Below are 15,051 nucleotides of genomic sequence, written 5' to 3'. Positions count from 1 at the left end.
ACCATTTTGTATTTGTATTTTAGAATTAGCTTGACAAATTCCAAAAATGCCTTTTGGAATTTTAATTTGCATTGCATTTAATCTATAGTTTAATTTTAATATGTTGCAGTATTAAATTTTCCAATCCTTGAAATGATATTTCCATTTACTTATGTCCTCTTTGATTTATCATAATTTTTAATATAATTTTAAAATTTGCAACAACCTTATACTTACAGAAAAGTTGCAAGTACAGTACAACTCCCCAAATTGAGAATAAGTTGCTAAATGAATGTCCCATCACCCCTGAATGCTTTATATTTCCTGCAAATAAGGAAATTTTCCTGTATACACACTTTACAACCACTATAATCAGGAAATTAACATTGATGCACTAATGTCTTCTAATCCTTAGACTCTGTTCAGATTTCTCCACTCTGTTCAGATTTCTCCAGTTGTCCCAGTAATGTCCTTTATAGCAACAGGATCTGGTTCAGCGTCACATTTTACATTTAGTTTTCATGTCTCTTTCAGTCTAGAATGGTTCCACAGTCTTTCCTTGACTTTTATGACCTTGACACTTTTTTTTTTTTTTAAAGATTTTGTTTTTAAGTAATCTCTACATCCAACATGGGGCTTGACCCCCACAGCTCTGAGACCAAGAGTCACATGTTCACCTACTGAGCCAGCCAGGTACTCCTGATCTTGACAGTTTTAAAAGTTATAGGCTAATTATTTTGTAGAATGTTCCCCAGTTTGTTTTTTTTCCTGATGTTTTTTCATGAGTTGATTGAGATTACATTGTATCTTTGGCCCAAAGATCACAGAAATGATTCTGTGTTCTTCTTGCAGGGTTTGTTTGTCCCACTACTGATGATATTTACTTTGATCATCTCATTAAGGTAGTATTGCCAGGCTTTGTTGTAAAATTTCATCTTTTTCCCTTCTTATTTAATATTTTGTGGGGAAGTATTTAGAAGCTATGCCGATATCCCATTCCTCATCAAACTTTTAGTTTATGTATATCAGTAGTAATATGGTTTTCTGTTATACTGAGCAAACTAATAATTCTTTATCATCATTTATTTTAATGCCCAGATTACCCTCAGTTTGGCTAGTAGAATTCCCTTTAAACTGATTTCTGTGTTCTTTTGACATGTCCCTATAATTCTCTTGAGTATTTCCTTACTTTATGGCACAAAAAAGTATTCCTTCCTTACTTTCTGGCACAAAAAAAAGATGTTCCAGGCTTATTTTCTCCCTTCCCCGTCCTAGTTCCATAATCAATCCTTTTCCCAAGAAGCCCTGGTACCTTTTAATGGAGAATGGTATTTAGAAATCAACACCTAGCGTTAGGTGTATTTGGTGCTGTTAGGTGTGATGGCACTCAGGTCCTCTCATAGCTAAGAAACATACATGTTATATATATGTATGTGTACACACATGTGCATCCATGTCCATATTTATTTATTTACTTATATATTGAAAACTGTGAGTTCATATCAATACCTTATCCCCAGAAATCATTCTGGTTTTCTCGCCTACCATATTTGTAGCACTATTTTCCAACCCCTTAAAGTGAGAAACCCTTTACCCTTGTTATGTTTACTTATTTGGCCAATCCTTCTGTATGTAATTAGTTTCCCATCATTACCCACTTCTTGTGTGAATGTCATCCTTACTCCACTCAGCCTTGGAAACCTGTGCCGGGTTGATTCTGTCCCCTGCAACGTGGACTCCCTCTTCGCCTTTCTTGGATTCTGACTCCTCATGCTGGACTTCTCCACTGTGTAGATTCCCTCTTCATCCTGTTTTGGGCTTTGGTGCCTTGTGCCACATTGTGTGCTGGTATGATGTTCAGTAGTCCCACCTCATGTGGAGTTTTGCTTTCTGTGGTTTCAGTTACCCACGGTTAACTGAGTTCTGGAAGCAAATGATCCTTCTGACGTATTGCCTAATGCTACTTCACAATGCCTATTAATTCACTTCTTCTCATCACGTAGATATTTTATCATCTCCCATCATCATAAAAAGGGTGAGTACAGTACATTAAGATATTTTTAGGGCACAGATGTATGTGAGGAACAGACCACATTCACATAACTTTTATTGTATATTGTTATAATTGTTCTATTTTATTATTGTTAGTCTCTTACTATGATCTCTTAGTAATTTATAAATACATTTTATCATAGGTATGTATGGGAAAAAACACGGTATATATAGGGTCTGGTACTATCCATGGTGTCAGGCATCCTGGGTGTCTTGGAACATATCCCTTGTTGATAAGGGGGGACTATTGTTGTCCCTCTACATCTTGCTCAGGCTCTTGATTCCTGAGCTGGATCTTTCACTCATTTGGTATAGTACTTACAGAGCATTTTCCCTCTAATGTTCCTTTTCTGTTTCAGGATTCATTTCAAGATCCCACATTGCATTTAGTTATGGCAATTCCTTATTCTTTTCTTGTCTTTCGTACCTTGACTTTTTTTAAAATTTTTATTTTTTTAAAGGTTTTATTTATTTATTTGACAGAGAGAGAGAGAGTGCACAGGCAGAAGGAATAGGAGAGGGAGAAGTAGGCTCCCTGCTCACCGCAGGGCTCAATCCACGGACCCTGGGATCATGACCTGAGCTGAAAGCAGCCACCTAACCGACTGAGCCACCCAGGCACATTTATGACCTTGACATTTTTGATGAGTATTATTTTGTAGCATGTCTCTCAATTTGGGCATATTTGATGTTTTCTCATGATTAGATTGAGATTATATATGTTTGGAAGAATACCACAGAAGTGATGCTGTTTCCTCCTCCGTGGGTTGTATTGGGAGGTATATTATATCAATAAATTTATTACTGGTGATGTTAACCTTTATCACTGGACTAAGGTGGTGTCTGCCAGATTTCTCCATTATAAAATTACTATTTTTCCCTTTGTAATTTATAAGTATCTTGGGGAAGATACTTTGAGACTTTGCTAATATCCTATTTCTTCTCAAACTTTTGTCCACTGATTTTAAATATCAATATGCCATCAGTGGATCTTGTTTGTGATAATTACTGTTGTGGTTTTTGTCTAATGATGATTTTTAAATCTCTCTCATTCCTTCTGTACTAACGAATTGTAATTCTTCTGAAGAAGGAGCTGTGCCTTCTTCCCATTTATTTACTTACTTAATTACTTATATCATTATTAGATTCTTGGATGTTTATTTTATTCAGTGGGTTATAGCCCAGTCCTATCATTTGTGGCTCAAATTCTTCAGGCGTTTGTCCCTGGAACTCCTTCAGGTTGACTCCTGTTTCCTTTTGACATGTCCCCCATTCTTTTCATGCACTTCCTCAATCTACCTATCTACCTACCTACCTACAGTACGTAGGTAGTTTATTAATTTCATTAGTTATTTCAGGTAACCAACTTTAAATTTTATTGATCTTATGTTGCTCTCTATTTGATTATTTTATGTTCTTTATCATTTTCTTTCTACTTGTTTTGAATTTAATTTCCTGTTGTTTTCAGCCTTTTAGCTTTTCTATACATGGATTTTAGGCTATAAATTTCCCTTTATTACTGTTTTAAACTGCCTCCAGCAAGTTTCAATATGCCTTATTTTCATTTATGCAGTTCTAAGCATTTTCTAATTTCTTTTTTTTTTCCAAGATTTTACTTGAGAGAGAGAGATGCACTAATGGGGGTAGAGGGTGGGGAGAGGGAGAAGCAGGCTCCCCACTGAGCAGGGAGCCCCATGCAGGCCTTGATTTCAGGACCTCGGGATCATGACCTGAGCCGAAGCCAGACACTTAACTGAGCCACCCAGGCGCCCCTAAACATTTTCTAATTTCTAGTGGGATATTTTCTTTGACCACTGGATTATCTAGTTGTGTTTTTTTCCCCAAATATCTGAATATTTTCTAATTTATACTTTTGTAACTGATTTCTAGCTTATATTTTCACTATAAATATGTTTTGTATGATTTCAATCCTTTGAAATTTGTTGAGACTTGTTTTAGGGTTCATTATATGGTCAATTTTTAGAAATGTTCTATGGGTGCTTGAAAAGAATGTCTGTTTCATATTTGTTGTGTGTAGTGTTCTATGTATGTCCATTGGATCAAGTTTATGTCAGGGATTGTTCATATCTTCTAGATTCTTTTTTTTTTTAAGATTTTATTTATTTGACAGAGAGAGACACAGTGAGACAGGGAACAGGGGAGTGGGAGAGGGAGAAGCAGGCTTCCTGTGGAGCAGGGAGCCTGTTGTGGGGCTCGATCCCAGGACCCTGGGATCATGACCTGAGACGAAGGCAGACGCTTAATGACTGAGCCACCCAGGCGCCCCTTTATCTTCAAAGATTTTTACTAATTTTTTGTCTGCTTCGTCTAATTGGTTAATGAAGGAGATGTATTAAAATCTGCCATTATGATTGTGGTATTTTGTCTATTTTTCCTTATATTCTATATGTTTTTGCCATATCGAACATTTTTTGAATCCATTTTATTAGTTACATAGAAATTTACATTTATTCTGTCTTCTGGATGACTTGAACCTCTTGTATTTGCAAAGTGAGGCTCTGATTTCCTGGTAAAGTCTATTTTATGCAATTTTAATAATAGCAACTTTTTTGGAATTTAGTGTTTCTATGATCAATTTCTTTTTTTTTTTTTGGATCTGTCTTTTTCTATACTCCTACTTTTAATATTTCTGTATCCTTATGTTTAGGAAGTGTCTCTTGTAAGCATCGTAAAATCTTGTTTACAAAACTTTTTTTTTTTAAGATTTTATTTGTTTATTTGAGAGAGAGAGAGTACGCACACATGCTAAATGGTGGGGGTGGGAGCAGAGGGAGAGGACAAGCAAACTGCACTGAGCGTGGAACCAGTTGTGGGGCTAGACTCTGGAACCATGAGATCATGACCTGAGCCGAAACCAAGAGTCTGATGCTTAACCAGCTGAGCCGCCCAGGCGCCCCTGAACCCTTTTTTTTTTTTTAAGATTTATTTTATTTATTTGAGGGCAAAGGGGGCAGAGGGGGAGGAAGAGAAATCCCAAGCAGGCTCCATGCCCACGGCAGCGGAACCCAGCGTGGGACTCAGTCTCTCCACCCCAAGATCATGACCTGAGCCAAAATCAAGTCAGGTGCTTAACTGACTGAGCCACCCAGGTGTCCCTCCCTTTTTGTTTTAATTGGAACATTTACATACTTCATTTACACTTAATTTAATTATTGGTGTTTTAGGGTTAAAATTTATCATCTTACCATATATATTTTCTTTTTGTCTTGTATACTCTTTTTTTTTTTTAAGATTTTATTTATTTGACAGAGAGATACACAGCAAGAGGGGAACACAAGCAGGGGGAGTGGGAGAGGGAGAAGCAGACTTCCCGCTGAGCAGGGAGCCCGATGCGGGGCTCGATCCCAGGACCCTGGGATCATGACCTGAGCTGAAGGCAGACGCTTAACGACTGAGCCACCCAGGCGCCCCTTCATACTCTGTTTCTTCTATTTTCCTTTCTTGTCAAGTTTTGGATTATTTTTCATTATTGAATTTTTAAATTTATTATTTTGGAAGTTAAACACTTAACCTTCTAGTGATTACTCTAAAAATTATAACAAATCCTTCAGTTGCCAAAGTCTAATGTTAACTGGTAGTTTTATCTTCTTTCCAAACATTGCAGAACCTTAGAATTCTTTAACTCCGTTTCCTCTTTCCCAATCTATTTGCAGTTGTTCTGTATTTAATTTTGTATGTATTTATTTACAACCTCACAAGATAGTATTTTATGTAGTTAGTATTCATTTAGTTTTGCCCACATACTTACCATTAAAAAAAATTTTTTTTTAGTTTTTATTTAAATTCTATTTATTTAAATTTATTTAAACATAGAGTATAATATTGGTTTCAGGTGTACAGTTTAGTGATTCAACACTTCTATACAATACCCAGTGCTCATCACAGCAAGTGCCCTCCTTAATCCCCATCACCTATTTCCCCTGTCCCCCCAACCCACCTCCCCTCTGGCAACCATCAGTTTGTTCTCTATATACTTAAGAGTCTGTTTCTTGGTTTGCCTTTCTCTTTTTTTCCCTATGCTTGTTTGTTTTGTTTCTTAAGTTCCACATATGAGTGAAATCATATGGTATTTGTATTTAACTGACTTATTTCGCTTAGCATAATACACTCTAGCTCCATCCATGTCCTTGCAAATGGCAAGATTTCATTCCTTTTTATGGCCGAGTAATATTCCATTGTGTGTGTGTGTGTGTGTGTGTGTGTGTGTGTGTGTGTGTATCTTTATCTTTTCATCAGTCGATAGACACTGGGCTTTTCCCATAGTTTGGCTATTGTCGATAAATAAACATTGAGATGCATGTATCCCTTTGAATCAGTATTTTTGTATCCTTTGGGTAAATACCTAGTAGTGCAATTGCTGGGTCCCTAGGGTGGTTCTATTTTTAACTTTTTGAGGAACCTCCATACTGTTTTCCGGAATAGCTGTACCAATTTTCAGTCCCACCAACAGTGGAGGAGGCTTCTCCTTTCTCAACATCCTTGCCAACACCTATTGTTTCTTGTGTTGTTAATTTTAGCCATTCTGACAGTTGTGAGGTGATAGCTCATTGTGATTGGTATTTCCCTGATGATGAGTGATGTTGCGTCTTTTCATGTGTCTGTTGGCCATTTATATGTCTTCTTTGGAAAAATGTCTGTTCATGTCTTCTCACTTTTTAACTGGATTATTTGTTTTTTGGGTGTTGGGTTGTATAAATTCTTTATATATTTATATATTTTGGATAGTAACCCTTTCTCAGATATGTCATTTGCAAATATCTTCTCCCATTCCATAGGTTGCCTTATGTTGTGTTCATTGTTTACTTCACTGTGCATGCAGAAGCTTTTATTTTGATGAAGTCCCAAGAGTTTATTTTTCCTTTTGTTTCCCTTGCTTCAGGAAACATATTTAGTCAGAAAGAGGTTATTGCTAGTGTTCTACTCTAGGATTTTGATGGTTTCCTGTCTTTAATCCATTTTGATTTTATTTTTGTGTATGGTGTAAGAAAGTGGTCCAGTTTCATTCTTTTCTATGTTCCTGTCCAGTTTACCCAACACCATTTATTGAAGAGACTTTTTCCCATTGAATATTCTTTACTTCTTTGTCAAAGATTAATTGACCATATAGTTGTGGGTTCATTTCTGGGTTTTCTATTCTATTCCATTGATCTATGTGTCTGTTTTTCTGCCAGTACCATACTGTATTGATCACCACAGCTTTAGAATATAACTAGAAGTCTGGAATTGTGATGCCAGCTTTGCTTTGCTTTTTTCAAGATTGGTTTGGCTATTTGTGGTCTTTTGTGGTTACATACAAATTTTAGGATTGTTTGTTCTAACTCTGAAAAATGTTTGTGGTATTTTGATAGGGATTGCATTAAATGTGTAAATTGCCTTGGGTGGAATAGACATTTTAACAATATTTGTTCTTCCAATCCATGAGCATGGCATGTCTTTCTTTGTGTCCTTTTCAATTTCTTTCATCCGTGTTTTATAGTTTTCAGAGTACTAGTCTTTCACCTCTTTGGTTAGGTTTATTCCTAGGTTTCTTATGGTTTTCTGGGCTTATTATTTTTGTTGCTCTATTCTTTCCTGCTTCCACCATCTTCCATCAGACATTATCCATGTATGCATGGAGAATACTTTGTCAAATTTTCTTTAATGTGTGTCCTCTCCTGGAATTTACAATTCCTCCAGGAGAAAAGTGTCCTTAAATATGAGGCTTATCTTCTAAATGTTTGTCTTCTCCTAGATTTTGGCCTGTGAATTCTTTACTACCTTGTTGTTTTCTATTGTCTTCAACCAGTTATTTTTATTTATTTATTTATTTATTTATCTTTTAAAAAATTTTTTTATTGTTATGTTAATCACCATACATTACATCGTTAGTTTTTGATGTAGTGTTCCATGATTCATTGTTTGTGCATAACACCCAGTGCTCCACGCAGAATGTGCCCTCTTTAATACCCATCACCAGGCTAACCCATCCCCCCACCCTCCTCCCCTCTAGAACCCTCAGTTTGTTTTTCAGAGTCCATTGTCTCTCATGGTTCGTCTCCCCGTCCGACTTACTCCCCTTCATTCTTCCCCTCCTGCTATCTTCTTCTTTTTCTTTTTTCTTAACATCTGTTGCATTATTTGTTTCAGAAGTACAGATCTGTGATTCAACAGTCTTGCACAATTCACAGCGCTCACCATAGCACATACCCTCCCCAATGTCTATCACCCAGCCACCCCATCCCTCCCACCCCCCACCACTCCAGCAACCCTCAGTTTCCAGAGATTAAGAATTCCTCATATCAGTGAGGTCATATGATACATGTCTTTCTCTGATTGACTTATTTCACTCAGCATAACACCCTCCAGTTCCATCCACGTCGTTGCAAATGGCAAGATCTCATTCCTTTTGATGGCTGCATAATATTCCATTGTGTATATATACCACATATTCTTTATCCATTCATCTGTTGTTAGACATCTTGGCTCTTTCCACAGTTTGGCTATTGTGGACATTGATGCTATAAACATTGGGGTGCACGTACCCCTTCGGATCCCGACATTTGTATCTTTGGGGTAAATACCCAGTAGTGCAATTGCTGGATCGTATGGTAGCTCTATTTTCAACTGTTTGAGGAACCTCCATACTGTTTTCCAGAGGGGTTGCACCAGCTTGCATTCCCACCAACAGAGTAGGAGGGTTCCCCTTTCTCTGCATCCCCGCCAACATCTGTCGTTTCCTGACTTGTTAATTTTAGCCATTCTGACTGGTGTGAGGTGGTATCTCATTGAGGTTTTGATTTGGATTTCCCTGATGCCGAGCGATGTTGAGCACTTTTTCATGTGTCTGTTGGCCATTTGGATGTCTTCTTTGGAAAAACGTCTGTTCATGTCTTCTGCCCGTTTCTTGTTTGGGTTATTTGTTCTTTGGGTGTTGAGTTTGATAAGTTCTTTATAGATTTTGGATACTAGCCCTTTATCTGATATGTCATTTGCAAATATTTTCTCCCATTCTGTCGGTTGTCTTTTGGTTTTGTGGACTGTTTCTTTTGCTGTGCAAAAGCTTTTTATCTTGATGAAATCCCAATAGTTCATTTTTGCCCTTGCTTCCCTTGCCTTTGGCAATGTTTCTAGGAAGAAGCTGCTGTGGCTGAGGTCGAAGAGGTTGCTACCTGTGTTCTCCTTTAGGATTTTGATGGACTCCTGTCTCACATTTGGGTCTTTCAACCATTTGGAGTCTATTTTTGTGTGTGGTGTAAGGAAATGGTCCAGTTTCATTCTTCTGCATGTGGCTGTCCAATTTTCCCAACACCATTTGTTGAAGAGACTGTCTTTTTTCCATTGGAATTCTTTCCTGCTTTGTCAAAGATGAGTTGACTATAGAGTTGAGGGTCCATTTCTGGGCTCTCGATTCTGTTCCATTGATCTATGTGTCTGTTTTTGTGCCAGTACCATACTGTCTTGATGATGACAGCTTTGTAATAGAGCTGGAATTGTGATGCCGCCAGCTTTACTTTTCTTTTTCAAGATTCCTCTGGCTATTCGGGGTCTCTTCTGGTTCCATACAAATTTTAGGATTATTTGTTCCATTTCTTTGAAAAAAGTGGATGGTAATTTGATGGGGATTGCATTGAATGTGTAGATTGCTCTAGGTAGCATTGACATCTTCACAGTATTTGTTCTTCCAATCCATGAGCATGGAACGTTTTTGCATTTCTTTGTGTCTTCTTCAATTTCTCTCATGAGTATTTTATAGTTTTCTGAGTACAGATCCTTTGCCTCTTTGGTTAAACTTATTCCTAGGTATCTTACGATTTTGAGTGCGGTTGTAAATAGGATCGACTCCTTGATTTGTCTCTCTTCTGTCTTGTTGGTGGTGTATAGGAATGCCACTGATTTCTGTGCATTGATTTTATATCCTGCTACTTTACTGAATTCCTGTATGAGTTCTAGAAGTTTTGGGGTGGAGTCTTTGGGTTTTCCACATACAGTATCATATCATCTGCAAAGAGTGAGAGTTTGACTTCCTCTTTGCCAATTTGGATGCCTTTGATTTCTTTTTGTTGTCTGATTGCTGTGGCTAGGACTTCTCATACTATGTTGAATAGCAGTGGTGATAGTGAACATCCCTGCCGCGTTCCTGACCTTAGAGGAAAAGCTCTCAGCTTTTCCCCATTGAGAATGATATTCGCTGTAGGTTTTTCATAGATGGCTCTTATGATATTGAGGTATGTACCCTCTATCCCTATACTCTGAAGAGTTTTGATCAAGAAAGGATGCTGTCCTTTGTCAAATGCTTTTTCTGCATCTATTGAGAGGATCATATGATTCTTGTTCTTTCTTTTGTTAATGTATTGTATCACGTTGATTGATTTGCGAATGTTGAACCAAACTTGCAGCCCAGGGATAAATCCCGCTTGGTCATGGTGAATAATCCTTTTAATGTACTGTTCAACCAGTTATTTTTAAATAATTATTCCAGCTTTTCTAGTTGTTCTCAGTGAGAAAGTAGCTTGCTATTATTGAGCATAATTATTCCCTTTGTTGTAAATTGCTGCAAGTAGATTGCATGTTTAGAAAAGATAGGAAGGTGAACCTGTAAAGAAATGGCGCAACTAAAAACCTTTCCTATTAGTATTGAGATTTGAAATTTTTTTCAAACATGAAGCTGTATTGTAGAAATTAACATTTTAATTTTTATAATCTTTTATTCCAGCTCGTGATGCTGATGAGCGAGAGAAGTGGATCCATGCCTTAGAAGAAACAATTCTTCGACATACTCTTCAGCTTCAAGTAAGAGTCTTTACGTGGCTTCTGGATAGTTCATTAGTTTTTTTGTTTGTTTTCTGTTTTTTAAAATAACTGTGATCTGATGTAATGAAAATTTCTTATTTCTGAGGTGCTTATTCTTGCATTCATAGTGTTATATAGTAAAGTTATAAAGCATTTTCTTGTGCTTTCTATAGGGTAAAATACTGATTTTTATCTTAAAATAAGACAGTGCAAGGCGATATTGAATGTGAAATGCTATGTTAAAATGTGCCAGATCATTTTTAAATTTAGTATCTGTAGTTGGTTATTGGGATATAACCAAATTATGCAGTAATGCATGATAATAAGTGCTGAGAGGTTGACCTACTTTTCTTGTTATAGTATTTGGCAGTTACCATGTGTGTTAGGCAGGACTCTTTGGGATGAAAGTAATAGGGAAAAAAAACAAACTGGTTTAAGAGAAAAGTAAATCTGGCTGAGATGTGGTTTGAAGTAGGCATGAAATCCTGAGGACCCAGATCTACCATTTCTATTTCTATGCCTCTTTTCTTCTGGGGTGGCTTTGTTTTTAGATAGGTTCTCTTTATGGTAGTAAGATGGTTGCAGCAATTTCAGTCTCCCATTGTTGAGATGTATAACCTACTATTAGGACAACACTCTAGGAGCTCCAAGTCCACAGGAAGCTATTGTTCTTTCTGGACCGTGGTAGGACTAATAGGATTACCACTGATTACCTTAGCTCCAGTCATTTTCTTAATCCTGACCAATCACAATTTCACAGTCATATGTCCCACTCCTGTAGCTGGGATGTTACCTGCTTCACCAGGAACACTTTGCTGATAGGGTAGAAGATGGTCCCCACCAAGTAAAGTCAGAAAAGGGAAAAAAGATGCTGGGTGACAAAAACCACGAACGTCTACTCTCTCATACTGAAGATAGTTTTCCATGTTTATTCTTCAATGAAAGAGCTTATATTGTGGCATTGGAGGATGTTTTTTAAATTATTTTGATTGATAGGATTGAGTTGTACAAAAGTGAGATTTTATACCATGGTGACATTTTCTCTACTTATTTTTGTCCTATACCAGGAATTGGCTTGATTAGACAAGGTGGTAAGGTGGTGTAGGGATCCCAGGTCCCTACAAGATTGCTAACTCCCCATCACTTGAGAGTGTTCAAATAGGGGCTTAAAAAACATCATTCAAGGATGTAGTTATTAAGAGACTATAAGAAATTAATATGGAGGGTGCCTGGGTGGCTCAGATGGTTAAGCGTCTGCGTTTGGCTCAGGTCATGATCCCAGGGTTCTGGGATCGAGTCCTGCATTGGGCTCCCTGCTCAGCGGGGAGCCTGCTTCTCTCTCTGCCTCTCTCTCTCTCTCTCTCTCTCTCTCTCTGTTTCTTATGAATAAATAAATAAAATCTTTAAAAAAAATCTGTTTAAAAAAATTAATGAGTTGAACTAGGAGATCTGTAAGTTACTCTTTGAGCTATGTTTTTAAAAGCAACTTCATAATTTCTAAAGGTTTCTTTTTAATTTTAGTCCATTTAGTAAATGAATGTGGCGTCATTTCAGCAAATTTGTGATTCAGTATGATAAGTGTTTTAAGAATCATATTAGCCTGGGGGTGCCTGGTTGGCTCAGTGTCTGCCTTCAGCTCAGGTCATGATGCCAGGGTCCTGGAATTAGCCTGCTTCTCCCTCTCCCTCTGCCTGCTGCTCCCCTTGCTTGTGCTTGCGCGCTCTCTCTCTCTCTCTGTCTCTGCGTCAGATAAATAAATAAAATCTTAACAACAACAAAAATGAATTAGCCTGAATGTGGCAGTTGAGATTCCCTCCATGGTTGGTGAGACTGACATTCACGTCTCTCTGTGATCTATTCTCAACTTGCCTTTCTAGTCATTTCTACCATTGTATCTCTCCATCAACTTTTTGCTAGAGTGCTGCTGTTAATTTCCTCTGAACACATCTTTTCTGGTCTCCACATTCTTGCACATGATCTTCTCTCTCTCGCTCTGAAATGGTGTCTGCCTCCATTCTGCCTTTGTATACCACCCCTTTTCTTCAAAGCCCAGTGTAGAACTGACCTCTTCTGTGGAGCCTCCCTTGAATGACCCCTCCCTCCCCATACCCCAAACTCAAAGTGATCTCTCTCTTTGGGTGCCATACCTCTTGTACAATTCACTAAGTCCTTATCATATTCTTTTTGTTTATCTTTTAAAGTATATGTAACTCCAACCTCCCCAATTAGGATTCAGACTCCTTAAGGTTGGGTACCTAATTTGATTCAATTTTGGAATTTCTGAGCTTTTGCTCAGAAGAAATAAGAAGAAAAGAAAATTTTATTTATTTTTTAAAGATTTTATTTATTTATTTGAGAGAGAGAGAATGAGAGAGAGCACGAGAGGGAGGAGGGTCAGAGGGAGAAGCAGACTCCCTGCTGAGGAGGGAGCCTGATGTGGGACTTGATCCCAGGACTCCAGGATCATGACCTGAGCCAAAGGCAGTCACTTAACCAACTGAGCCGCCCAGGCGCCCAAGAAAAGAAAATTTTAAAAGTCTTAGACTCTGATAGCTTTGATATTTAAAATACATGTGATACAAGAGAATCTTTATATGTATTTTCCTAAATAATGTATACAGAAGATAGAACATTTAGAAATATGTAATTAGGGGCACCTGGGTGGCTCAGTCGTTAAGTGTCTGCCTTCGGCTCAGGTCCTGATCCCAGGGTCCTGGGATCGAGCCCCACATCGGGCTCCCTGCTCAGTGGGAAGCCTGCTTCTCCCTCTCCCACTCCCGCTGCTTGTGTTCCCTCTTTCGCCATCTCTCTCTCTCTCGCACTCTGTGTCAAATAAATAAATAACAATCTTAAAAATATATATATATAATTAAATGTTAATTTGATTGGCAAAAAAGTAAAGATTCTCCTCCCAGAGATAGTGAAGTGTGATGAAGAACTTGACTCTGGAGCCCAAATGTCTTAGTGTATATCCCAGTCCCACCACTTACATTTAACTCTTCACATTGAACTTAGTCTCTCTGAGTTCCCATATCCTCATCTATAAAATGAAGATAATAAAAGTACCTACCTTTATAGAGTTGTTTTGATGATTCAATGAGTTAAATGCAAATTTGTTGAAATCATGCCTAGCTATAGTGAGAACTTGACAGACTTTAGCTGTTGTTACTAAGAAACTGCTCTCACTATTTCCACTCTCAGTACTTCACATTCTAAAGAGTGCTCAGTAACTTAGATGAAGAAATAATTGAAGGACTGAACAAAGGAACAGATGATGTATAGATTGCTTTTCCATTTCTGTTTATCGAGTACTTTGAGATGTATAGTGTCCCATTCAGGCAATGTGGAGTAGGCACTCATGGAGCTCTCTTCCAAACGGGCATGAAGGGCATTTACATGTCTTCCTTTTCCATTGATTTTCATGTCTACTTTAGCCATTAAACTATACTGCTTTGGGTTTGTCATTACTGAGGTCTGCACTACCTCCAAAATAATTGAATTTAAAAGTATTTTCTCTCTCTTTTTTAAAGATTTTATTTATTTATTTGACAGAAACACAGAGAGGGAACACAAGCAGGGGGAGTGGGAGAGAGAGAAGCAGGCTTCCTGCAGAGCAGGGAGCCTGATGTGGGGCTCGATCCCAGGAGACTGGGACCATGACCTGAGCCGAAGGCAAATGCTTAACAACTGAGCCACCCAGGCACCCCTAAAAGTATTTTTTCTTTGACCACAGTTTTCTTACCTTCACCCTCTATCACTTTACTTCTGAACTTTTCTTCTCTCATTTTGGTTTGAGCTCTACTTCTCCATTTTTCCTGGCCATTTAGTACCTTTCTAGTTTTGCCTATGTCATCCTCCAGTGTAGATCTTATATCTGCTTCTTCAACACTGATTTTGCTATCACGTATAGAATTTTTTGTCAGTGGATATTTTGTCCTGTGTCGCATTCTTGTTTCCATTCCCTAGGGCCCCATTGTCTGGTTTCTCTGCTTCTAGTACTGTTAGAGGTCATAATATTGAGATGGCTGTATATATCACAATTTTTAAATTTTGTCTAACTTTAATTCGATTTCTATAACTATTTAACAGTCTTCTTATTGACTCCCTGTTAAATCCCCACAGTGGAATATTTTTCATTATTTTTCAGTATCTAATACAGCCTGCTCCCTTCTTTATAGAAAAGGGTCTTCGATAGTTCTTAGTGATTTCACCTATACTTACTTTCTCTGC

General features: G+C 37.8%; 1 protein-coding gene across 3 annotated transcripts in view; it reads left to right on the top strand.

The window, feature by feature from the left end:
• Positions 1–15,051, top strand: part of OSBPL9 (oxysterol binding protein like 9) — a 176,250-nt gene that overhangs the window by 82,438 nt on the left and 78,761 nt on the right. For all 3 annotated transcript variants that reach the window (XM_028106812.2, XM_028106811.2, XM_028106813.2), the window contains one exon: positions 10,745–10,821. In XM_028106812.2, coding sequence (XP_027962613.2) covers positions 10,745–10,821 — 77 coding nt within the window. The remainder of the gene's footprint in view (positions 1–10,744; positions 10,822–15,051) is intronic.

Source organism: Eumetopias jubatus, unplaced genomic scaffold (genome assembly GCF_037043125.1).
Source record: "Eumetopias jubatus isolate StellerSeaLion01/CBP00866 unplaced genomic scaffold, mEumJub1_p1.0 scaffold_4, whole genome shotgun sequence".
NCBI classification, from domain to species: Eukaryota; Metazoa; Chordata; class Mammalia; order Carnivora; family Otariidae; genus Eumetopias; species Eumetopias jubatus.
This window is presented reverse-complemented; position numbering and strand designations above follow the sequence as displayed.